The following is a 24,928-nucleotide window of genomic DNA, read 5'->3' as shown; positions in this document are numbered from 1 at the left end:
TATTTCTGCAGCTTTTCCTTAAAGCCACAGAGAGTGAGCAGTCATTAGCAGCTATGGGCCTTAGGGTAAATCCATTTTACACATCGCTCTAGCTTTCTCAGAAATTAGGCAGGTCTAAAGCAAAGGAAAAGGGTTTCCACCTCAACTGCTGCAAAGGCCAAGATGGAATTTCTAAAGGGACTGGGGCTATTGATACTATGAAATTGCTGCTTGATTTGGATTAGTTCAAGAGTGAAGGGGTGGGTTGTGAGAGGGTGGCCCTGAGAGAGACCTAGAATTGATTACCTTGGAAATTTATCACTCTTGGTTACTTCTCAAAAGTATTGGCATAGAACTGAAATCTCAACTACCCACAATAGTGACCTCTGGTTTGTACCATGATTTTAGTGATGAGTTAAGTGTTCCATCCCCAGCCTCCCCCCTTTTATTAGTCACAGCTTTTAAATTAATCATATAACAGAATCTATATCTAAAAGAAAATTGAACACCACCACACATTAGCCAACATGTAATGCCCTGGGTTTATTTTGTGAGAGTTCTGTCACAATTTTTCCAGGTGGGATTAAAAACCTTAAGGATAATGTATGCCGTTGGCCTGGGCATTCAGACTTCGGTACTGACAAAGCACTAGTCTAGTAGTCGTCTTGTTAAGTACCATTCTCTTCACAGAAGAGAGGTCAATATTTCCAAAGGAAGGCACCCGAAAGTTGTGGTTCTGGCCTTGCAGCCTTCTGGAGAATCTTAAAAGGAAAAAAGCTGGCTGGCTGTTTTTAGAAACTGGAATGATGATACACGTACAGCAATTACTGCATTCTTCTCCCTTATATCCTTTTTCTGAAGAACAAGTAAAGAATGAAGTCTTTTAAACAATTCGACAATTAAAAAAAATACAATTTTGTGTGCTAAAAAAAGGGCAAGACAACATAAACTCCAGTTGTAAGGACTCCATTTGCATACTTGATTTAACACTTTTTGGTGTGGAAGGAAATGGGACTACTGGGCTGTTTGTGGAGCAGCAACATAACCTTAGTGCTTTCAGTACCAGAGACCACCCACAGCTTTGTGGGCGGGTGGGGATGGGAAGATTCAAGAGACTTCAATCTTTAGCTCGTTACTTGTCTTAATAAGAGTAGACCAGGAAGATCCCCATTTAATAGTACATTCCCCATTTTAAACTGATGCCTTTTTTTGTTTAATTCTGTATGTATGTCACCATTTTTTTTCACATGATACACAGAAAACTCAGGGACCCAGAGGGGAACCAAGTTATGTTATACCATTTACAAAATATCAAGGAGTCCACAGCTACCTAACACATTTACTACAGCACAGGAACCAATGAAGGTACAGTGTACAAAAAACTGTAAACACGGCACAATAAATAGATAAAACAGCAGGTTCCGCACCATGCACATGATGTGATGACACTTCATCTCTATACAATCTCACATCTCACACTCTTTGTTGCAATTTGTTTCCCTCCCTCCCTCCCCCCACCCCAAGTGCAAAGCATCACAAATGAACATTTCTGTATTCAAGTAACATATATACAAGGGTATTACAAATATGCAGTACTGTACAGATAATTGCTGTATGCTTAATTTACAGATGTTGATTCTTTCCTATTAACAGTAAGAAAAGAAAATCAAAGCATGAGAGATGTGCATTGCTGTCTAGTCCCCACAGCTGCCACGGAAACGCATGTGTTGCATCCCATCATCCCTTGCATTCAAAATGCTACTGATGCATAGCACCTAATCAAGTCCCCAAGGCTGCAGTTCATTCCTGTGGAAACTACGTCACCTCCATTGCGACTGTATTGTCTGCTATGTTGTTCAGTGCTGGCTTTTCTGCTTCATGGTTTTCCCTGTTAAAAAGATACATTGTTTACTTAACATATAACACAAAAATTCAAAGGACCAATAATAACACTTTCACCACAAAGTTTGCTAAAGTTGTAATCATTTTATTTTAAAAAAAGAAAGGAAGGTTGGCTTATCTCAGAAAATTACGCTAATACTAACCCTTCCCAGGTTAAGTTATTAACAATAGTATATAAATATTTATTAATCAGTTTTTAATCTCCTATGAAATTTAGTCAATAATGCTGCTGATAATCCTATACACTTGAATAACTTATGAGAATTATACTAAAAAGACAATTATTTGGTTTTAATTCATAGTTTCTATCTTCTACAAAACCTTTAGATAATGCTAAATGGCACCTTTAATTTTCCTTGTTTTGATCCTAATAAGAAATATGAATGAGTTAAAAAAAATGCCTCAAAATTAATTGGAGAAGAGGGAAGCAAATAATTAGACATTTCGAACAGTCCCATTCTAAAGCTAAACTTCAAAATTAAGAATTTTGTTTAATAATGGAATTTGAAAACATTCACTATAGAGCCTCTGAGCAATCAAAACCATTTAAGAAAGGAAGTGTGAAATACATATTAAATAGTTACATCTGAGGTTCAGATTTTTATTATAGTTTACCAGAGAGAGTATACAGATTTGGTTAACTTATTTCTACTATACCATATACTTGTTTCAAATATATCTCATATGGCTATATTTAGAGATAAAAAGCTTTTCTCTTCTAAAACGGGCAGATTATTTTTTTTCCAAGAATTTCTAGGTCACAGGCTTTATGAAAACAATGAAGTGATGTGGGACTGCAGACACTTGGATCTTGGTTCTGGCTCTGCTGGTTATGTGTGTCTTACTTGGCCCCTGGGACCATCAGTTTCCTTATTTATAAAATGGAGAAAGCTACTTGACGACCTCCTTTCCAGCTCTAAAACAACCACAATCTATTAAAACCACAATCACAGCATTTTTAGGTAAGATGCCATGAAAAATTAAATCTGCCCTCTCAGGTGCTGTAACATTGATACAAAATAAGGTGGTGGCTCACCTAGAGGGGACAGTAAACTACTATCTGAAGGTTTATGGGAGCAGAAAAAAACTATTAAAGAATCAACTACTATTCACATTATTTTTGTCATTTTAAAGATAAGCAGCTGCTTCTTGACAGTAATGCCGTAAGACATATTCTGCTTTTGTGAATCTCCACAAACCTGAGAATCAGTTCGCCAATCTCTCTCTTTTTTTTCCTAAATGTGAATTATGCAAATCACTTCTTCTTATAGGGTCCATTATGGACAAAATAGAAGAGAAGAAGAATTGAAAATTTAGGAAAATTAGGAAATTTACATTATGTAAGTTACAATTAATTGTAAGGACTAGAATACATGTGAAATAATAATGATGACAATAACAATTAACATTTATAGAATGTTTACTATGTGCCAGGCACAATGATAAATGCTTATAATTATTAGCTCACCTGACCCTCACAAAACAAATCTGCTAGATAGGTTCCATCATTATCCCAATCTTACAGATAAGTAAACAGAGGAAAACACAGTTAGTAAGTACACTAAGGCTGGATCCGAGAGCCTGATAAAGGACAGATATGGGCAGCTTTGCCTGGAATCAGGGAGCTGGAATGATATTCTGAAGATACATTAATAAAAATCAAAGAATAATTTTTAACTAAAACTTGTTTTGAATTTCTATCTACTCTTTGAGCCACATCTGCCTATAAGTGTTTTTTGAAATTTGTTACTTACCCCACCATCCTCCCTCTTTCTTTTCCCACTGCTACCAACCCAGGATCACAGTACTTAGAGCTAGAAAGGAACTCAAGAGATCATATAGGCTAATACCCTTACTTTACTTATTCTAGATCATTTTGTTATTATTGTTGTCCAACTCTTCACGACTCCATCTGGAGTTTTCTTGGCAGCATCCTAGAGTAGCTTATCATTTCCTTTTCCAACTTATTTTACAGATGAGGAACTGAGGTAAACAGGGTTAAGTGACTTGCCCAGGGTCACACAGCTACTGAGCATTTGAGGTCAGATTTGTACTCAGGAAGATGGATTCCAAGTCACAAACACTAAGTAGCAGAACTGTCATTCACATACCAAATACAGACCTCTTCTTATACTGTGTTTCAGATCCCTCTCACCTCACACCTGAAATGTCACAATCATCTCCTAAAAAATGTTTCCCTGTCAACCTATTGCTTTAGCCTTGTTTCTGGCTGCTTCCCTTCCCAGATCCTCCAATTAGAACCAGACAGGCTTAGTCAGTGTTTCAGTAAACAGTTTCTTGTTTTTCTGGGCAGTCAGGTGACATAGTGGATAGAGCACTGGGCCCAGAGTTAGGAAGACCTGAGTTCAAGTCTAGCCCCAGATTTGTCACACTAGCTGTGTGAGCCTGAGCAATATGCAAGTCAGTCCTGTACTGACCTTTGTTAAATGATGTAAAGACATGGAACAAATCCAACAAATGTGCCCTAAAGATTATTATTGTCCATAAGAAAAAAAAAAAAAAAAAAAAGACAGAAATACCCCAGAGTCATGATATGGATTTAAACAAAGTTATGAAATTTTGATGGAACAAGGGAAACCATGCATGCAAGAAAGATTTTGAAACTCCACAGTATCGCTTCAAAATCTAAAACAATATTTTGTATATTTAAAAATATTCAAATATTTTCTAATTCAACTGCCAAGCTAAGAACTGATTTAAATCTGTATTTTGTGTGTGTGTGTGTGTGTGTGTATTTATATGTAAATATACAGAGAGAGACACAGAAACCAATAGAGGTGGCTATTGTTATTGCTGTCACTATTAGGGGTGCCTTTGGAGCACCAACAATTGGCACCCTTTAAGTTAATTATTCTCAATTCCAAAAGAAAATGAAACAAAAGGCAGAGAGCCTGCATTTCCTACTCACCTTGGAACTGTATCTACAGAGGATGAAGACGGAACCTTGGGCACCTGACAATTTGCTGCTGCAGACAGCTTTAAGGCAGATGATGGAACAGCACTTATAGTCCTAGGTATATGTCGTGCATTTAAGGTGGTAATAGAGTTTACAGTGGCAACTGAAGAGGGCACAGTTAATCGAATGTTGTTCCCAATCAGAACCTGAGTTGTTGCAGAATTGGCAGCAGTCACTTGATGACTCAGTGCACTGTGGGAACTTGAAGTCTGTGTTATATTAGAAGGCTGTAACAAGGTCGAACCTGCTGTTGATGATGGACTTGTATGTACAAGTGCTGTTGGTGTAGTACTACTGAGGTGTAAGCCCTTATATACTCCTAGAAAGAAACAAAATCAGAATTCAGAAAATATGTAACTCTGCTGTACCTAATACTGAAATGCATTTTTAAATGGGAAGATCAACTTAAATGTCTATATCATTTTACCTGAGGCTTGAAAGATGCCGTTCATTCCAATTCCAAGCACCACGTCATCCTTCATCTTGAATCCCATCAGTTGTTCTGATGTCACCAAAGCAGAAGCAGCAAACTGAGCACTAACGGAATCCAATGTCTTGGAAACAAAACCCTTTGAAAAAAAAAAAAAGCACAAATTATTGTACCACTTAGCCACTGCTTAATCGATGTTTAAAGATGCACAGGATAGGTAAGTCAAAGTTAGGGCAGAATAAAAACAGATTTAGTAAACTAGTAAAATTAATGCCTTCTGACATTCAGAAAAATCTGATGAGATACAATATTATTTGGGAGGACTTAAGTGCTATGAATTTTATTCTATTATCTGAATAATCTCTTCAAGTCAATGAATCTCAAGTATCCTCAAACGGTAAATGGAATCAGCATCAACTCACTTCAAAGGGCTATATGAAAAATAGTTAGCAAAGTTATTAAAATATCTCACAAACATCAAAACCACACCAAAAAAAAAAAAAAAAGATTAAGTAACCCTTCTCCAACTTTAGGCATAAGACCAATAAAATAACCTCTTTACTCCAACTGCTCTCCTTATTCTCTACCCAAATGTACTACTGGAGATCCTTAAGAATTTAAAAATGAGATAAGTATCTTGTTGTAGAGGGCTTTTTTTCCCCCCTGGAGAAATCCCTAGCACCTAAGCAAAGTGTTTTACACATGGTAGATGCTAAATGCTTTTCCTGAATGGGAATAATCTTCCTAATATTAGCCCAGATATTAGAAAATGGATTCATCTAAAAACCCCAAAAAAAAAAAAAAAAAAAAAAGGAAAGTTCTTACAAAATGCTGATTTTCATAGGCCCACTTATCTCTACTTTTAGTGCAAGAAAAACCAAAAGTTTCAACTTTTTGGAAATTAAACTCATGACATGTTTAAACAATCAGTGGACCAGAGGTCCACTAATTTGGAGACAAGACCATGTTCTTAAGTTTTGTTTTTTTTTAAAGGAGGGAGCAGAGGCAACACCTGCCACACTCACCTGCAGAGTCCCTTCTAAACCCTGTACACAATGGCTATGATGTAGATTCAGGCGAAAGCCACTTTTCTGCTGGTTAGATGCAAGGTTCTATGACAACAGGTGACAATTAGAGATGAACTCTGGCGGGAAACAATGAGGGATAATCATAAGACAGACAAATCCCTCACCTGTGGAGTGTTGGTAGAGGAATGACTATTTGCTTGCTGCTGATGGATTTGTGCAAGCTGCTGTTTCTGCATGAGTGCCAGCTGCTGCTGATGTTGCTGGTATTGTTCGGCTGTAAATGCTGAACAAAAATACAAAATGAGAAAACATTCCATCAAAAAAGTTATAAAAATTTTTAGATCCTAAAACAAAAAAAGATTCCAACATCACACACAAAAAAGCCTTCGTGTATCAAGATCAGAGTCCCTAAAAGGTTCATAATCCTGATAAAGATCACCTCCAAACTAAATTTATCTCAGTTTGCTAAAGTTGGCAAGCACCCTGTCACATTTTACAAGAGTGGCTCGAGTCAAAATAACTTCCTAACCTAACCCTAGGAAAGTGAAATGCTCATTTCCCAGGTTTCACACAATTATTTCTGTAAAGCGGTGACACTTTGCTAGACAGTGTAAAAGGTTTTATACCCACACCAGCTTTTATACCCACAGGTTTGGATTTAAATTTTCAAGAGTTTAACAGCAATAAATTTGTTAATTAAAACCAGTTTCTACTTCATCCGCATTACATTTCCAATGCATCTGGATGACCCCTGACAGTTCTGTTACAGATATTCATCATTTTACATTCTTTCCAATTTTACTTATCACACAAATTCCCTCTATATGAAGGATACAAGGTTGTTGGTTTTGCTGTGTTTTTTTTTTTTTTTTAAAAGAATTCATCCTCTAAACACAACTTGAGGAAAGGAGGCTCCAAAAGTAAAGGTTAATTACCCAATTTTCCCCACCCAATTAACCCACCTGGAAAAAATCCAGTCAATAAGAACGGAGTTGTTTATGTTGATTTACTGTACAGAATGATGTCTGAGGAAAGACACTGTGTTATGCTACTTATGTTTGTCTATGGAGAGCTCAGTTCTAAAAAAAACAAACAAAAAAATTTTCATTTATTACCCCCCAAAAAGGGTGTGTGCAATTTTTAAAGGAAACCTTTCTTGCCAATTAAAAAAAAAGGAAGGAAAAAAAGCACATACAATCACAATACATCAGGCTTAAAGGCTTCTTTAAGAAGTCTGTAATGTTCGGGTAAGAGTTTAAAAACAAAAAAGTTATCATGCATTTATATCTAGGGATTGCAGGGAATCTGTATTTTGTGCAGATTTCCTGAATCCAAAGGCTATTATGTTTTCAAAATACTTTTTACAAAAAAATAAAAATAAAAAGTAAAAATAGTGTAACTGCATTTTGATAAAGTTAGCCAGATATAATTCAGTCAAATTTGAAGTTCTTCAATGTAACTCATGAAGGATCTCTCTTTCCCAGGACCCAGCTCCAATCTAGCACAAAGTAATAAGTTACTCTTAGTTGGGTATAAATTCTTTCATTTTTTTGATGGGGTTAGAAAGTAATAGACAGGTATGTTACATCTCTGGCCATTTGGCATATATGTGTGTGATTTTTGTACTTAGCTGAACTACATCTGTATGGTTAAGGGAAAAAAGATCTGTTACTAGATGTTTCTACCGACTATATCTTATGTGGCAAATCTGAATGATTTTCCTTCCCTAAACATTTTATTTGAACTTTCTATAAGGAACATTTTTGATGTTGTTTTATCCCTTAATATTAGCAAATAAATAGTTCTCCCAACATGACTACTGCTATAGAGCTTTCTGAAATAGGTTGTGAGGACTCAGTAGGGTATATAGAAAGACAAACAGTATAGAGTCTGATATTGTAAAGATTTAGGGTTATTTCTGTTTGCAACTAAAAGCATGTACATATGCTTAGAATAAGGTATTCTAAATTGCTTAAGGGAACATTTAAAGGAAATAAGGGATATACCTGAATTTCTTAATTATAACACAAATCTTTCTTCTTAATAAATGACCACCTCATGGTGAATAATTTTACACTATAACTTTTAAAGAAGACCACCCCATTACTTTTCTATAAAAGCTAATAAATTATGAGACTATGTTCAGTAATAATTATATAGGATTTATTTTTTAAATTGTGATAATAATACTATTTTTCAATGAAATGGAAATGCAAGCTGTAATAAATAAGAAGGCTGAAATTACGGAAGTAAATTTCAATATCACTTCTGTCCAAATTAAATATGGGAAATAAAAATCTATTTTTCCATTCACTGGTTCATCTCAAAATCCTAATTTAGCAACATATACCTCTATGAGTCTTGTGTGTTTTAACTGTTTAAAAAAGCCATATTTTACTAATGTTGTAGATTTAGAAATAAAAGCACCATATATTTTTGATGTGACTATCACTATGATAGCCATGCCTATTTTCAGTTGATACTGGAAATGTCAAAATTCCAGTTTTAAATTTCAAATGTGTATCTCCATAAGAAGTGTTACAGAACAAGGAAGCATCATAGACAACCTTGAAGCTTACATGGAACTGTAAGTAAAAAAGGCAGGCTAGGCTCATTAAAAACTTTACTGGAAAGAACATAAACAATCACAAATTCTCTAGGAGATCTCATGTCTAAATTATCCATAAATACATTTAGGAAGAAAGGTAAGAAGTAATATGGATATAGGAAGCTATGTTGTTTTTATTTTTAAAGAATTTAACAAGTTTTAAAATCTAATGCCTGAGGAAAAACTCGACATTAGATTGAGTTAGGTAGATGTATATGTTTATAGTAGAAATTGAAAATAAAGACATTCTAATGAACACTAAAACTCCCTTGAGGATCTATGCTTGCCTTGGTCTCCACATGTAGATAAGTATTCCAAAAGAGGGAGTATACAGTAAAATCCCTGAGTTTGCCTGTGACAAATAAATACCTTGAACTCACTATTTGATGGCACTGGATAAAATTATCTCTAAGAGCCCTTCTATAAAATTATAGTGTTTTATGAGCACAAAAAAAAATTTGGATCAAAGTTCCAGAACCTCAGCTCTACCTATCCTGTGTGATCTATAGCCAATTGTTTCTTCTACTCTGGACCACAATTTTCTCATTTTATAATGTGGAGGCCACACTAAAGGATCCTGAGATTTCTTTGCAATTATAAATCTTATGGCTTTTCCTCCATAGTGAAACTCTGACAACAATACTATCAAGAGCTGTCTAACTTAGTTGGAAATAGTAGGTGTGCCATACTGTACACAAAAATAAGAAAATGCTTTCAGGTATTTTAATTATAGACCATCCAAATTTTAATGCCCCAAAAGAACCTAGGAACCAAAGAAAGCTGGTCTAAAGGGACCAACTGTTACATTACTTATCAAATGTGTGGATGTCAAGTTGGAGGAGGGAACATGAAAAAACAAATCCAACAAAGATATCTAGAAAGATAGTCCAATTCTGAAAACAGTTTTAATAGGTCCAAATATATTCTGCTCTAGGTCAGATGACCTGTAGATAACCACAGTTTAGGAGGGATACTGATAGCTTATAAAGGGCTATTATTATAGGACTTGAAAAAATACCAGGATTAGCTGAAAGAATTGGGGATGCTTTACCTAGTGAAAATATTTTTAGGTAGGAAGATGAGGAGATAATTCTTCTCTCAGTCCCTTCAGAAAGCAAGATTATCATTGGGAAATGGAATTAGTCATGTTCTACCTGGCTCTATAGGACAGAATATATCAATGGATAGAAATTTCAAGGAGGAAGAATTCAGCTAAATATAAGTCAAACTTTCTAGGAAGAATTCAGCTAAATAAATCAAAATTTCTAACCATTAGGCCTGTTTAAAAGCAAAATGAGTTGCCTTAAAAAAAGTAGCAAATTCCTTATTACTAGAAATCTTCAAGTATAAACTGGAGGAAACTTGAGGATGTTATTGAGGGGATTCGTGTTTCAAATAGGGAATTGGAATGACTGTCTAAGATCTCTTTTAATCCCAAGATTCTATGAAAAAGTTTACACATTAAAAAAAAAAAAAAAAAAGGAAAAAAAAGATCTTTTCCAGAAAAGTAAAAGACCCTTTTAGATAATTTATCAAAAGATCTTTACTTTCTACTCATTTAAAAAACCATGTCTGGGACATTTGGGGAGTATGTTTGAATTTCTGCTTTACACAAAATTAGAAGTATATCTTATAAATCAAAGAACCAAGATACAGAGTAATCTGTATAAATTGCAATGATGGCAACAAACCAATTAGACTTAATTTTAAAATAACTATTAAGTCCTACTCTGGGATTAAAAATTAAAAATATTGCACAAGTAGAGAAGGAGGGATAATCAATATGATAGTATTTCATATGAAAAAAATGGAAAGAAAAGGAAAAATCATGTTAGCTTTTCTCAACTATCTTAAGGATTAACTTTGAAAAGAGACCAGACTACCCTCTGTTGCTCTAAATGGTCAAAACTAGTACTAGTGGGAAGTTTCAAGGAAATTTTGACTTAATAGGAAGAATTACATAAAGTTTCTAGATCAACTTTTCAACAAATGAACTGCTAATCCACAGACTCCTCATCTTCAAGGGATATTACTAAAACTAAATTGTCTTTTTTAAAAATTTAAATCTGCTTAGAAGTTAGATAATATGATATCCTTTTTTTTTTTTTTTTTCCCTACTCCAAGATTCAAAGATTCTACCTATTTGACCAAAACCATGGTATGCTTGATGAAACTGGAACACTATGCTGTCCTGACAGCATGCTCTATCTCAAGACAAAGTAGACCTATAAAGGAGTAACTAAAATAAAGAAGAGATTCTAGATAAAGAAATAGTAATTGCTGTATTAAGTAGGTATCCAAAATGTAGATATTCAATGTGTAATGATAAAACTTAGCCAAAAAAAAAAAATCATCAGTGTCTCATAATATTATGAAAGACATGGGTAAGATGACCATAAGGGTATTACAGGCCACTTCAAACATACAGGTAAGGACTAATTTATATTGTATCATTACCCAAGGAGGCAGTATAAAGCTGAAAATGTAAATAGATGCTACTAAATTCATAGATGATAAACCACAAAGAAAGGAAGATAAAGAAGGATGACTCTGAACACATCTCTTATATTTTAAAGTTTGAGATTAGGTTGGACAATTTTTTCCTCTCACAAATAGATATTATCACAGTCAGAGAAATAACCCTGGGCTGCAGGCACTAGATCCTGATTGGTGTTCTTACATTAAATGTTTATTTTAAATAAGATTTTAGTTAATGTTACCAGACTGCTGTTACATTGTGGCAAGTATATAAAACCCAGGCATCAAGAAGTACTTCTGAACCAGAATGCTTTATTTGAAGAGTTTGTAAATTTTTTAAAAAGAAAAAAAAAGAGGTTTCTTTGAGGAAGTTAAATAATTTACCAAAATGTTTTTAGCTTCTATTTATTTTAAAGTTTTGATTTTTTTTGTTAAGAGGGAGTATGGATTTCAAAATTTCTTCTTTGAGGACATATGATAACTGAAGAAGTCAGTGCTATTCTGAAATTATTTTCCCCAATTAACGTTTTATGCTATATGATATCCTAAAGCAGAAATTTTACCTGATGTTCATTCACACATAAAATCTCAACAACTCTATTTTGATCATGACTCACATTACAGCTAAGAAGCTCTTAGTTGCTTAGATTATTCAGTTCTATATTAATGGTACCATTTAAAGTTTAAATTAAATTGGGTATAAACTGTTTTCTTACACCAATGAATTAATCATTTGGGTATCACTGTGCTGAGTTGTTTAAAATATCAGATAGCCCTACCAAGTTCTTCCCATTTTGACTACAGCACAACTATATTCCTAAGTCATAACAGAAATCGAGACTATTATTCATATAGGTTTCTATTTGAAAGCTAGTTAGAAATATTACTAAAAGTGGAAATAAACCAAAAACTAAGAAATAAAAGTTCAGTACTCTAAAATGAAGAATAGGGAAGTGCATAATAATATTAAGCAAGATATTAAAAGTAAATATTATTAATATAGTGATATCCTCTTTCCCCTTATAATAAGTTTAATATTTGTTGTTTTATGGATGCTAAAAAATGTTATAATCTGGAAGAAGACTTTGAATGTAGGCTAGACTTTGAATAATGATTATCTTTTTTAAAAAATTCAAGCTATGATTTTACAGGTATAGTTATTTACCACACTGTTATTACAAACTATTTTAAATCAGTGCTTTTAGATCATTGATATGGACAATTAATTTAACAAAATCCACTGAATATTTACTGAAAGAAATCTACATGAAACTTTCAACTTAAGAGACTAACAATATTACTCATCTATGAGGACCTAACAACTAGTCTTCACCATTTTGGGATATAGAGTAAATAATAAAGTCTGTTTCCAATTTCCTTTAATATTAGTTAAAATTATGGCATCATATATCCAGAGGAATAAAGATAGTAATACCTTGCTTATTATCCAGGTCACTTATCTATCTCACCTATGCACAAAAACAGGATTTACTCAGGAAAAAAAAAGTTAGAAGTCAAAACAGACTTTAGCAAGTCTATTCCATTAAGAGTTCATGCATCTTGGCCATAAGAGAGACCTTCAGGTCAACATTCTGACACTTCTTTTATAATCTTATTTTACCTATAGTTCTAACAAGGTTAATCATCCAGTTTCTTGTCAAAACAGATTAGAAATAACACAAATGGGGTAGGGTGAAGAGGGGGGCAGCATACATGCAAATAAGCTAAACAGACAACAGAAGTGACATTTCATAACAAGGGACAGAAAAAAATGTCAAAAAGCAGTTTGGGTTTCTTTAACATGGGGATAAATAGCCAAAAATCCTGAGCAGTTTTTATATAAATGTAATATGTTTATAATGATGACTGATCATGAAAAATTAAATCATGTCCAGTGTATTTAAGAAGATGGGGAAGAGGGGGAGTCTACAATATTTGAAATGCTAAAAAGTTTTCAATGTGAAAGGTATAACCCCCCCAGACATCTAGAATATTTACTTTGAGGAACAGTTCATTCCTAGATAAAGATAAAAACAATGGAGCATTTTTGTAGATTTGATATCCATGATACAGTTGCCTTAAATATGTTGGAAGCCCTAAGCAACAGTTAAAGAATATGTAGCAGAGTCACATAGTGCAAATTAAACTACAAAAGAAAAAGAGTTTTACCTTGCTAGTCCACTAAAATTACATGAGTAAATGAAGCAAACACCAAAAAAAGAAGACTTTATGCTTCATTATTGAAGGCCAACTACTAAAGATTTTACAGGTAGTCTTCTTTTGATAATAGTAACCGAATACTAACCTTTAATATTTACCAGAAAAGCACAATAGAATTCTTCAGCAGATTAATTTTAGAAAACTAATGCCTACTTTGGCAGCATATGAAAACCCGTTTACACTGAATAGATATTACAGGGACACACTCATCCCCAATTTCAATTCCTCTATCTTGGTGAGAAAGATATTCTTTCCCATGGTATATGTTGTTTTTTCAATATGAAAACAGTAGAATAATGGGGAGGAAAGGGGGGAAGGAGGAATCTTTCTTAAAAAACTTTAGAAATATGTTGTCTTATGAAAAACCAAAAAAAAAAAAAAAAAAAAAAAAGAGTAATTTACCCTACAAAGTAACTCATGCAAAACTGATATACTGATTTAATTTTTAAATGACTAGTTCTATAGCAGTATCAATGTTAAATTTAATAAAACTACATATGTTATAAACATTTACCAACAAATTATAAACGAAATTGTTAGGTCAAGACAAATGATATAAATATTCCCTTTTTAGCAATAATTCTCTTTTAAGACTTCAAATGTTGATCTGAATTATTACTTACTAGTTGACTGTTAAAACAGGTTCTTAATGGTGCGTGGCAGTAGCAAACTTTCCTTAGAAGTTCAAATTTCTTCATAGTAAAGGTCATTAAAAACACTCGACTAGATTATTGGGGGACCTTGTAAAATATATTTCTCTTGGGGTATTTATTTAAAAATGCAATAGATTTTAATGTTTCTGGGAAGATTTAAATGTAAATCCTGGAAATTGTGAGAGGGATGAGTTGATTCACTTTATAGCATCTTTCATTCTATACCTGGATTCATCTGTGGTGACAATCCTTTTCAGTGAATTTAGGGTTTTAGACAAAATTTATGATTATATGGACAGTTTATAAGGTGGAAAATATTTATTGCAGACATTCTTTATTAAGATGTATTAGTTATAAGTTAAAAGTCACCTGAAAAGAAGTATGGAAATAACTTTTTGTTTAAAAGTATTGCGTCATTCAGAAATTATATAGTTGCTCTTTTCCAAAGTATTGTTTTTTCCTGTCTTATTATGGTCTACCTCAATAATGAAGGCCATGAAAATCATTACTGATCTTTGACTACAATTAGACAAGGTGAAAAACTGAAGAATTACTCAAGTATAAAAAAGGAACAGCTTAGAGACCACAGTAGGGTGACTTTTGACATAAAATTGAAATAGTTTATTTATCTTATAGTTTATCAAGTGCATTCTAGAGAAGAATTTTTTTTACACATTTAAAAAAAATAAAGCGACAAATTGCCTTTGTATATAAACTATACAAATATTAAAAAAAAAAAAGACAAATAAAACTAGATCTCAAATGATTTTTCAGCGACTCAAAGAAAGTTAAAATTTACCTTGAACAAAGACCACAAAAAAATAAATAAAATTGCTGAGCATATTTTAAAAAGTGTCTATACTGAACTTTACAGTTCAACAGAAATGTGTATTAAAATAAACATACCAAAGTGTGCTGAAGCACTGCTACTTTTACTTTGTGTGGAGGTACTGCAGGTCTGGGTCCCAGGTTGTGCTGTGCCTGTCCGATTTATACTCCTGTATAATTTCCTACAGGAGAGCTCATCATTGTCACTGTCATGTAGGGATGGTGTCCGAGGCCTAAAATGCCGCCATCTACATGATTTGATATTGACTAGTATCTGACTGAGGTCTTTAGAGAAAGATTTGTCCGAGGTATTTGTTTCTGAGGTATTGGCAAATTGATTGATTGGAGAGTGTTGTGGGGAGGAAAGCATTTCCAAATCCAGATGACGAAACATACTGTCATAGTCTGAATGAGTTCTGTCCAGTAATACCCTAAAATAAAAGCATAAAAATTTACTTACCTATTTAACAGCCAAAGGGGAATAATTTTTTCTATTCTTATTAACTATCAAAAGGAACCATAATTTAGAAGTTAGCTTGAAAAATTTATATGTACTCTTTTGCTGTAGCCTAGTACATGCCTTAACAGGCCCTACATCTTGTATAAAAGCAAATTTTCTTTTTCACTTATGAAAATTCAAACCCCAATTAATGCTAATATACATGTATTTATTAAAATTAGTGAAATACACAACATGTGTGCATATGTTTGTCTATCTAGCTGAGAAAACTTTCTCCCTCTATATTACAATGTTTTTTAGACATTTACTCTAGGTTTGTTCCAAAAATGCAAGTCATCTAAAAATATGCATGGTGTTTTCTTTCCTAAAACAAATATAAATTTTCACTGCCATTTTGATTTTCATTTAAAAGCAAAAGCACATTTCAAAATGTAACCATCATGTTTATCCAGGAAAGAAACCCACCAGATTCTTCTTGATGGGGTAAGGAAAGGGAAACTTGACTTAGGATGGAACAATGGGGCAAATAGGAACAATGAGGGAGGGAGACCTTGTATCCTAGTCCCAAAAAGATATCTTTTACACTGACAAGAGAATTCCTTTCTATATGAATCCATCTCAAATTATCAATGCTGTAATTGATTTCAAAACTTTAAAAAGGTTTCCACAACAAAACATCAAGAGAATTTTTTCTCTTATGGATATCATCAAACCATCAATAAACCTTTATGAAATACCTACTCTGGGCCAGGCACTACACAGAAACAAAAATGTCTTTATCCTCAATGAATTTAAATTTCTATCACTGGAAACACTGTATACACATAAATAATAACATCTAACATTTGTATAGCAACCACTATGTACCAAACCCTGTGCTAATGCTTTACAATTACTAACTCATTTGATCCTCACAACCACACTGGGAAAGTAGATGCTATCATTACCATCCCCCATTTTTATAGATGTTACTTGAGGCAAATAGGAGTGACTTGCCCAGAGTCACACAGCTGCTGGATGTCTGGAGCCAGATCTGATTTTACATCTTTCTGACTCCAGCCCAGCAGCCTATCTACTCTGACACCTAGCTGCCCGTAGGCAAAATGTATAAATATGCATTAAGTGGGGGCAGCATGGTTGAGGGAGACATTAGTGGCTGAAGGAACAAGCTGTGGAAGCCAACATTTAAATTAAGCTTTAAAGAAAACTAAGAAGTAGAGGTGAGGAGAGGTGGGAAGCAGGAGCTGTGAAAAAGACATAGAGATGGCAGACAGTGTCATGTATGAACAATACAAAGCACATCTGGGGGAATCACATAATGTATGAATAAGAGTAAAGTCTAATAAAGCTAGAAAGGAAATAACACATTTGGATCTTGGGCTTATGTCAGTCGTGTTTAGGATACTACTTTCCTTATTATTTGCCTACTGAATGGGCTCTTTCTCCACAAATTTAAAAAAAAAAAATTTTTTAAGTCTGACTCCTGTTGTTATACATTAAAATAAATAAATTTTTAAAGTCTTGATAGATTTGCTTCCAATATAAACTGCAGACTCACAAAGGGACAAAAACCAGGTAGTAAATAACAAAAACTTCAGCCAGTCATCAATCAAGCTGAATATAATACTCAGAAGCATCATAACCATAGAAAATTGCATTAGAAGTTACAAAATCTAAAATGGTCCTATACATATATTAATAATTAAATAACATCTTACCTTCCACCACGCCCAACCCGTCTTCTTGCAAATCCAATACACCTCTGGGGTATAGTGAGGGTAGTTAAGCAGTATCTATAGCGCACATCTCCTAATCCTCCATCTTTAGGACTAGTCCATGGCCAATTGCCAGTTTGGTCTAAGTGAGGCTAAAAGACAATCAATACAAACTAAGTATTTTATATTAGCATTAACAAATTTAAATCAGTAAGTGAAAAAAAGAAGTATTCCACTTACAGCATAGTACTGACAGCCTGCTTTCCTACGGAAAGCAAAAGGACCATCAGGATCATTCTCTTCCTCAGCTTCAGAAGAACCAGACAAAACCTTTGAATACACCAGATAGAGAGAGTTAAACCATGCATGACAACCACAGCATCACGTTCCTGATCACAAAGATTTTAAAACTTACCTGGGAGAGGGGGTCTTCATCTGAGCTGGGAAAATCATACTGATTTAAATCTTTAGCATTAAAGACTGGCAGTGCAGCAGGGCTCGTCTGTTGAGGAGCAGCAGTGGCAGACGAGGCTAAGACTTTGGGCTTTTTCTCATATTTCCTTTTCGGTCTTATAAGATCCGTTTTTTCTTGCTACAATAAAACCACAAATTAAGTAAACTCCTCAAAGTTATATTTAATTGAGTTAGAGTTTCCTGAAAAGTCTGCTGGAAAAGGAAAGGGAGGCATTTTGAGGTTTTTCATCACAGAATGTAAAGTGCATTATGTATAAGTTTCAAGGGTCTGGGCCGGTACATCACACATATCAATTACATATCCACAAGACCCTTAATACTCTTTATTCCATTCAGTGTTATGGAGCTTTCCATCTGATAAAATGCATCACTACAGTATACAGTCAATTACATTTAAGTACAAATTAGGAGAGGACAAGAAAGAAACAGAAATGGTCTTTACTTTCAAAGAATGTCATCTACATAATAAGAAAAGTGGTAAAACAGGTTTAACAGCTACAAAGCAATTAAAGTGAAAATTTGAGTATTAAAAGAGTGTCGTGTAGTTGTTCAATAGTATTTCTACAGGATGAGAATTCTGAACAGAATTTTGAAAATATCAATTAATGCTGGTTGAATTGAATACCAAGAGAATGATAATGTAAACATAAAACAGAGTTCTATGACTAGAGAGTATAATAGACTATAGACAATAATACAACAAATAATCATGAAATATAATCAAGATTAGATGCAAAACAGAATTTTGGGGGAGGGAAGATTTTATAGACTGTTTCAGATAAAAGTCTCATATCCCAACTTTATATAAAACTTTGGAAAAGAAGTAAGAATATGAGTCATTCCCTAATTGAGAAATGGTCAAAGAATATGAACCGGCAAATTTTCAATGAATAATAAAGCAAAACTGTATGTAGAAACACTATAACTGCTCTAAATCATTACTGATTAGAGAAATGCAAATTACAATAACTTTGAGATAAAAGCTCACACTTATCAGATTGACTAAACTGATACAAGGGTAAAATGACATGTTGGAAGGGACGTGGGGGAAAAAAGGAGACTAATACACTGTTGGTCAATGTGAACTAATCCAACCATTTTGAAGTGTAATCTGGAATTAGACCAAACGGTTATTAAACTGTGGATACCCCTTGACCCAAGCAATACCACTATTCCAAGGTGATCAGAGAAAAAAGGAAAGAATCTACAAGTTCTAAAACATTTATTGTATGTAGACTATTAAGTTGGGGTAGGGACATATAAAGTTGGGGTAAGCAGTTTCTGCATTCAAAGTTCGTAGTTTAGCAAGAGACAAACACAGATAATACAAAATAGTCATTAGAGAAGTATGAGAAAAGTACTATGTGAAGTCTAAGGACAGACAAAAGTCACAACCAATTACTGGAAATCAGAGACTTCAGGAGTAGATGGCCCTTGAGTTAGACTTCAGGAGTAGATGGCCCTTGAGTTAGATTTCAAAGGACTGGTAAGAATTTGCAAAAAAAAAGTATTCTGTGAACAGTATAATTTAATAAAAAATACTGAGTTAGTCTGCTAAAGGGATTGCCAATATTAATTTGTAAAAAGCTTTGAATGCTAGGTAAAATAAAGTGTGAACTTTATTTAGTAAGCTATAGGAAAACATTTACGTATCAGAGAAACAACATGGATAGACATCTGAAGAAAGTTAATTTTTGGAAGCAACTTGAAAGATAGTGCAGATAGGGAAAGTAGTGCTGGGAAAATCTATTAGGAGGCTATTGCAATAAACCTAGGACACTGCTCTGTTGCACAAGGGTGATGGAAAAGAGAAAGATACAGGTATGGATGCAAAAGACATGACAATAGAATTAATAAGGCGTAGGAACTAACTGTCTAGAGAGATGATTATGATAAAAGAATCAAAGATCACACCCAAATTTTATACATAGACATCTGATTCACAACACTAGCAGAAACAGTCAAAAAGATTAAGTTTAGGGAGGAAGAGTTAATAAAGTGGATGTTAGACATATTAAGCTTAAGGGTGAGGTATTAGAAGCAATTGGAGATCACACCTCGAAATGGTGAAAGAGAGAGGTCAGGGCTTTAGAGAAAGGAGTTTGCACCCCAGTTTTCTGAGAAAAAAAGAGAGAGATACACCGAAAGACGAGAGTGATAGAGAAAGAGACACAGACAAAGTCAAAAAGACAGAGATCCAGAGAGACAGAATGTTCTGGGGAATAAGTCTAGGAACATGGAAATGTCAATGTATTTGAGTCTGGTTCTTATATTAATCATCTGGGTGACTTTGGATAAAGTTCTTTGCACCTGTTTCCTCATGTAAATGGGGAAAATAAAACTTGCATTATCTTTTCTGGGATTGTCTTGAGGAAGGTATTTTGAAAGCCATATGGGACTATGGAACTAGGAACTAATATTTATTTTTTTAAGAATCTGTGATGCATTCTATGAGTGCTTTTAGTTGAGAGAGTTTTGGGACTTGGGACCAATATTCAGATGATAGATCTTTCTGGATTCTTGTTGGTCAAGGAGCCCCTCTCTTGCTATGGCATTCAAGTTTGGCAAGTATGGCAAGGAGTTTGAGCCTGTGACCCTGAATGAGACTGCAAAGGAACAAGTGTGCAGGGGAGGGCTGATATCTTATTAATTCTACCACTTTGTTTTCCAAGTATAATTTAAAGGCTTGGTCTTATTCTATGAAGTCTTATGTACATAATTTTAATTAATTGAGATGTAATTTTATATGTTGTTAACAATATCTTGATAAATTAGGAAGAATTGGAAACAGAGCATTTTCTATGCAGAGTTCATATTTCCGGAGTAGGGCATAGTGAGAACCTTCAATCTAACAACAATAAGAGTTTAAAGATAAAGATCAAGGATATACTATTACAATTATAAAATCATGGAAAGTACAGATAAAAGGAACATGAGTTTATTTTTTTAAATGCTAGAATATTAAAACTCAACTGACTATCTGAATGTATACTAAAAAATAAGAGAGCGTGCCCTATTAGGTAAAGAGGATAGTAGAATATAAAATTTTAGAAGGTAAGGTAGGCATTTTGATTTTGTCTTAACATCCTCAGTGCTTGCTTCAATGCCTTACTTATAATAGGTACTTAATAAATTGCTGAATTTGTTGAGTAAATCAATTGAATAATGTCTCTGTCCTCAAGGAGTTTACATTCTAGTAGGGATAAATGTAGACGTTTAGGCATGTAGACAAATAAATTTGTAAGAATAAATAAAAGATACATAGAATTACCTTATTAACTTTAAATTCCTTAACATCCATCGCTTCCTGATGTTTAAATTGATTGCTATTACCAATAGGAATGATGGGGATGGCATAAGTAGGTTTCATTGGCTGCCTTTGTGCCATAACCTCAGACATGATCTCTCCATTGTAGTCGCCCAAATTATACCTGAAATGGCCACAGAGAAGAAATATTTCTGAAGATTAATTTAAAAATATCACTTTAGATATGATTAGGGATATAATTCCAAGGAAGGGCTATATGTCACAGACAACAAATAAGACTTCTGAAGTTCTCTCCAGTTCTAATCAACCAGAATCCTTGTTTGGAGATATACAAACAGATTCGATTAAATACTAAGTTCAGTGCTGCTTCCTATCACACCATATTGTCATGATGTCATTTTAAAGCTAAGCAAGAGTTAGCCAATAAATTGTTAATAAGTTATTAGAATCACTTAAAGATTAAAAGCAACTCTTGATTATTCGCTAGTTAATTACCTAGCCTGTGAATTTATTCAGTTCTTTTGCCTTTTTTCCCCTCCTTTTTATTTGGCTGTTTTGTAATTTTAAAATATCTATTCTTCAAAAAAGGATAGAAATGAGAGGGAAACAGAAGTTCCAATCAATTAAACCTGCAAGCATAGTGAAAATATGGTGGGAAGATTAAAACTGATATATATATAAAGCTGAATTTAAACACAGTGGAATCTTTATATGCAATCATATCTTAAGTATAAGATCACAGGGAATAGAATGTATTTAATTTTCTTGAATTGGCCACTTTGGAAATATACATGAATAGATTAACAAATATGTAATTGTGCAAATTAACATTTAAGATGATAGTCAAATTTATGGACATTAACTCATTAAGTATTTTAGACCATAAAACAATACATTACCTTTTCTCCATAATTTCCAGTGTTAAATGTAATAGTTCCCTCTTACTTTTTTCTCTTCTTTTTATCATTTCTAGAATAGTAACAGCCCGACTCAGATCTCTACGCAATTTAAGCATTTTTTCATATGAGGCTTCATCATTTTTACGATTCTGTAAATATGAAATATGTCAGTTTTATTCAGCTGTAAATGATTTTATTCCAGAAAAACAAACAAATTATTATTGGTATACTTTAAAGAATACATATTGGAACTGCATAAATCTTTACTTTTGTTAAATGTAAAAGGAACTCTTAATTACCAGGAAAACAATCTGACATGTAACTGTTAGGTATATTAAATTGAAAAAATATATCCATAGTCTAGAGAAAAAGCAATATTTTGCTTTAATTCCATATAAAGTCACTTCTAAGTAAACTACAATAAAGATTAAAACACAAAATAAGAGCAAACATCATAGTTCCTACTTGCAATAACAGATTACCTTTCCTCTTAACAAAGATGCTGTCAAATTGACTTACTTTTCGAGTCTGCATTTTTTCAGTACGTCTTCTGAAAGCCACATAAGGATCATTTGTGCTGGAGCCATCCCTCTTCTCTTGTTTTACTGTTGGGATAAGAGATAGACCTCGACAGTTTTTCCTCTTCCTAATCCAGTATTCATATACTTCTTTAATCAATTCATCATCTTCTTTCAGCAGCAGCTTGGCCTCCTGCAGACTGACTGGCTAAATGTAAAATCCACAGTGTCATTTTTACATGTGCATACATCTGTGCATATGCTGATTGTACTTACATTTTAAACTGAATCTGCAATAGAGCTGTACCTGTTGGCCGCTGCCTTTTTCAAGCCGGTCAATCATCTCTTCAAACTGCAAAGGAGAGATGTCCATTTTCTTCTTCAGCTTATTCACAAAGGCTTCATCTTCAGAATCCAAATCATAATCAGGCTGCTCAGCATCCAAACTAAAAGCTAACAGCATAATGAAAATCTTACATGACCATTCATTTACTCCTTAAAACAATAAAACTACATAGGTTTGTGGATGGAAATCTCAAGACTAGGATCTCATTTATATTCTCTTTTGGGAGCCATATATTATAGCTACTTACTTATCTTGGTTTTATATTACATTTTTAATAAAAGTAAGACTAATGAAAGAAAAAGCCTGCAGATAAGACCTTATTTATGAAAACCAATAAAAGAAACTTGTTTCACAAAGCAAATAAATGTTGTTTTTACTGTTCAGATGTTTTTCAGTTCTGTCCAGCTCTTCAAGACCTCATTTGAGTTTTTTATACAAGATACTACAGTAGTTCACCATTTCCTTCTCCATCTCATTTTATAGATGAGGAAACTAAGTCAAACAGAGTAAAGCAACTTGCCCGGGCTCAAATAGCTGTAAGTGTCTGAAGTTAAATTCAAATTCAGTTCTTCCTGATTCCAAGCCCAGCTTTCTATCTAATGCACTACATACATGACCCATGTAAATAAATTAAGGGTCTATTTTAAGAAATTTTCTTTGTTTAAATAAAAGGACTTCTGCTAAAAATCTTATAAAAATACATGTTTTAGAATATTTAGATATTTCTATATAGATGATTATACTATCTCAAAGAAGAAAAAACAGGGCTGAAAAGAAATTAGTTCAAATACAAGATCAATAAATATAAAAATCTTAAATGTAAGCCAGTGTGCTAATTGTACAATATTTCAGAGTCCGATTCCTTTTGTACAGCAAAATAATGGTTTGGACATGTATACTTATTTTGTATTCAATTTATACTTTAATATATTTAACATGTATTGGTCATCCTGCCATTTAGGAAAGGGGGGGGGGGGGAGAAGGAGGGGAAAAATTGGAACAAAAGGTTGGCAATTGTCAATGCTATAAAATTACCCATGCATATAACTTGCAAATAAAAAGCTATTAAAATTTTTTTTTTTTTAAATGTAAGCCAGTATGGAAAATGGACAGAGTGCCATCCAAACCTAGGTCCTAACTGCGTTATCTAGGGTAATCATTTAATGTCAGTGCCACAAGCCACTCTTTACAACCGTCAACTGCACAGCAGGCACTAATCTCCACAGAAAATTTTTCCCTGGAAGCTCCTCTTTATGCCAATGAGTCAGAAATTAGAATGTCTATATTCTTGTGATCATGGAAGCAAGAAGAAACTTTAGAAAGCTAGTGCAACCTGATTAAGAGAAAAAAGACCTAGAGAGGTTATATGACCTCCTTGATTTAAAAATATAGCAATCACATATTTGTGTTAGTAAATTAGTAAACTGAATAAATGAAAATTAAGATAATTTCCTTTTTATGGCTCCATCTTAGTTCTAGAACTTCCCCCAACAGTGGATTTTACCTATGCTGATCACACTCATTACTATCTTATACATGAAGCTGGTGGGGGGGGGAGGAGGAGAGGAAGATACCTTGAAAAATCTAGAAAGGCAATTTCCTGTTAGAACTCTTTTTATCATTAATTATTACTAATTCATATTCTAGTTTGTTGAAAGCCTCTAGAAAATCTCTCATTTAAAGCATTTCCTTTTGAAAAAATGCATAAATCATAGCATATGCATCAATATTATTATATATTGTTAATTTAAAAAACAAATAGATTTTTTGGTTTAGCCTCTGACTTGAGCTCATCCTCCATTATCAACTACCTATTAGATATCTGAATTTGGCTACAGCCCAAAGGCCCATCAAATTCCAGATGTTTAAACTAGAATATTATCTTTATCACATAAAAAATCCTCATGTTGGAGGGGATGTGAGAAAACTGGGACGCTAATGCATTGTTGGCAAAGTTGTGAAATGACCCAACCATTCTGGAGAGCAATTTGGAACTGTGTTTAAAGGGCTATTAAACTGTGCGTATCTCTTTGATCCAGCAGTATCCCAGAGATCATTAAAAAGGGGAAAGGACACACATGAGGGGAAAAAAAAATATGTGACAGCCCTTTTTGTAGTGGCAAGGAACTGGAAACTGAGTGGATG

General features: G+C 33.7%; 1 protein-coding gene across 4 annotated transcripts in view; it reads right to left on the bottom strand.

The window, feature by feature from the left end:
* Positions 1–497: 497 nt before the first annotated feature.
* Positions 498–24,928, bottom strand: part of EPC1 (enhancer of polycomb homolog 1) — a 64,138-nt gene continuing 39,707 nt past the window's right edge. For 3 of the 4 annotated variants that reach the window (XM_031939735.1, XM_031939737.1, XM_031939738.1), the window contains exons 3-15: positions 22,745–22,890; positions 22,439–22,645; positions 21,920–22,068; positions 21,024–21,183; positions 17,694–17,870; positions 17,519–17,608; positions 17,282–17,430; positions 15,182–15,534; positions 6,481–6,599; positions 6,314–6,400; positions 5,286–5,427; positions 4,811–5,177; positions 498–1,867 (exon numbers count right to left, since the gene is read on the bottom strand). In XM_031939735.1, the coding sequence (XP_031795595.1) occupies positions 1,795–1,867; positions 4,811–5,177; positions 5,286–5,427; positions 6,314–6,400; positions 6,481–6,599; positions 15,182–15,534; positions 17,282–17,430; positions 17,519–17,608; positions 17,694–17,870; positions 21,024–21,183; positions 21,920–22,068; positions 22,439–22,645; positions 22,745–22,890 (2,219 nt within the window). In that variant the 3' untranslated portion in view covers positions 498–1,794. The remainder of the gene's footprint in view (positions 1,868–4,810; positions 5,178–5,285; positions 5,428–6,313; positions 6,401–6,480; positions 6,600–15,181; positions 15,535–17,281; positions 17,431–17,518; positions 17,609–17,693; positions 17,871–21,023; positions 21,184–21,919; positions 22,069–22,438; positions 22,646–22,744; positions 22,891–24,928) is intronic. The other variant, XM_031939736.1, reaches the window with a different exon arrangement.

This window comes from Sarcophilus harrisii, chromosome 5, assembly GCF_902635505.1.
Source record: "Sarcophilus harrisii chromosome 5, mSarHar1.11, whole genome shotgun sequence".
Lineage (NCBI taxonomy): Eukaryota > Metazoa > Chordata > Mammalia > Dasyuromorphia > Dasyuridae > Sarcophilus > Sarcophilus harrisii.
This window is presented reverse-complemented; position numbering and strand designations above follow the sequence as displayed.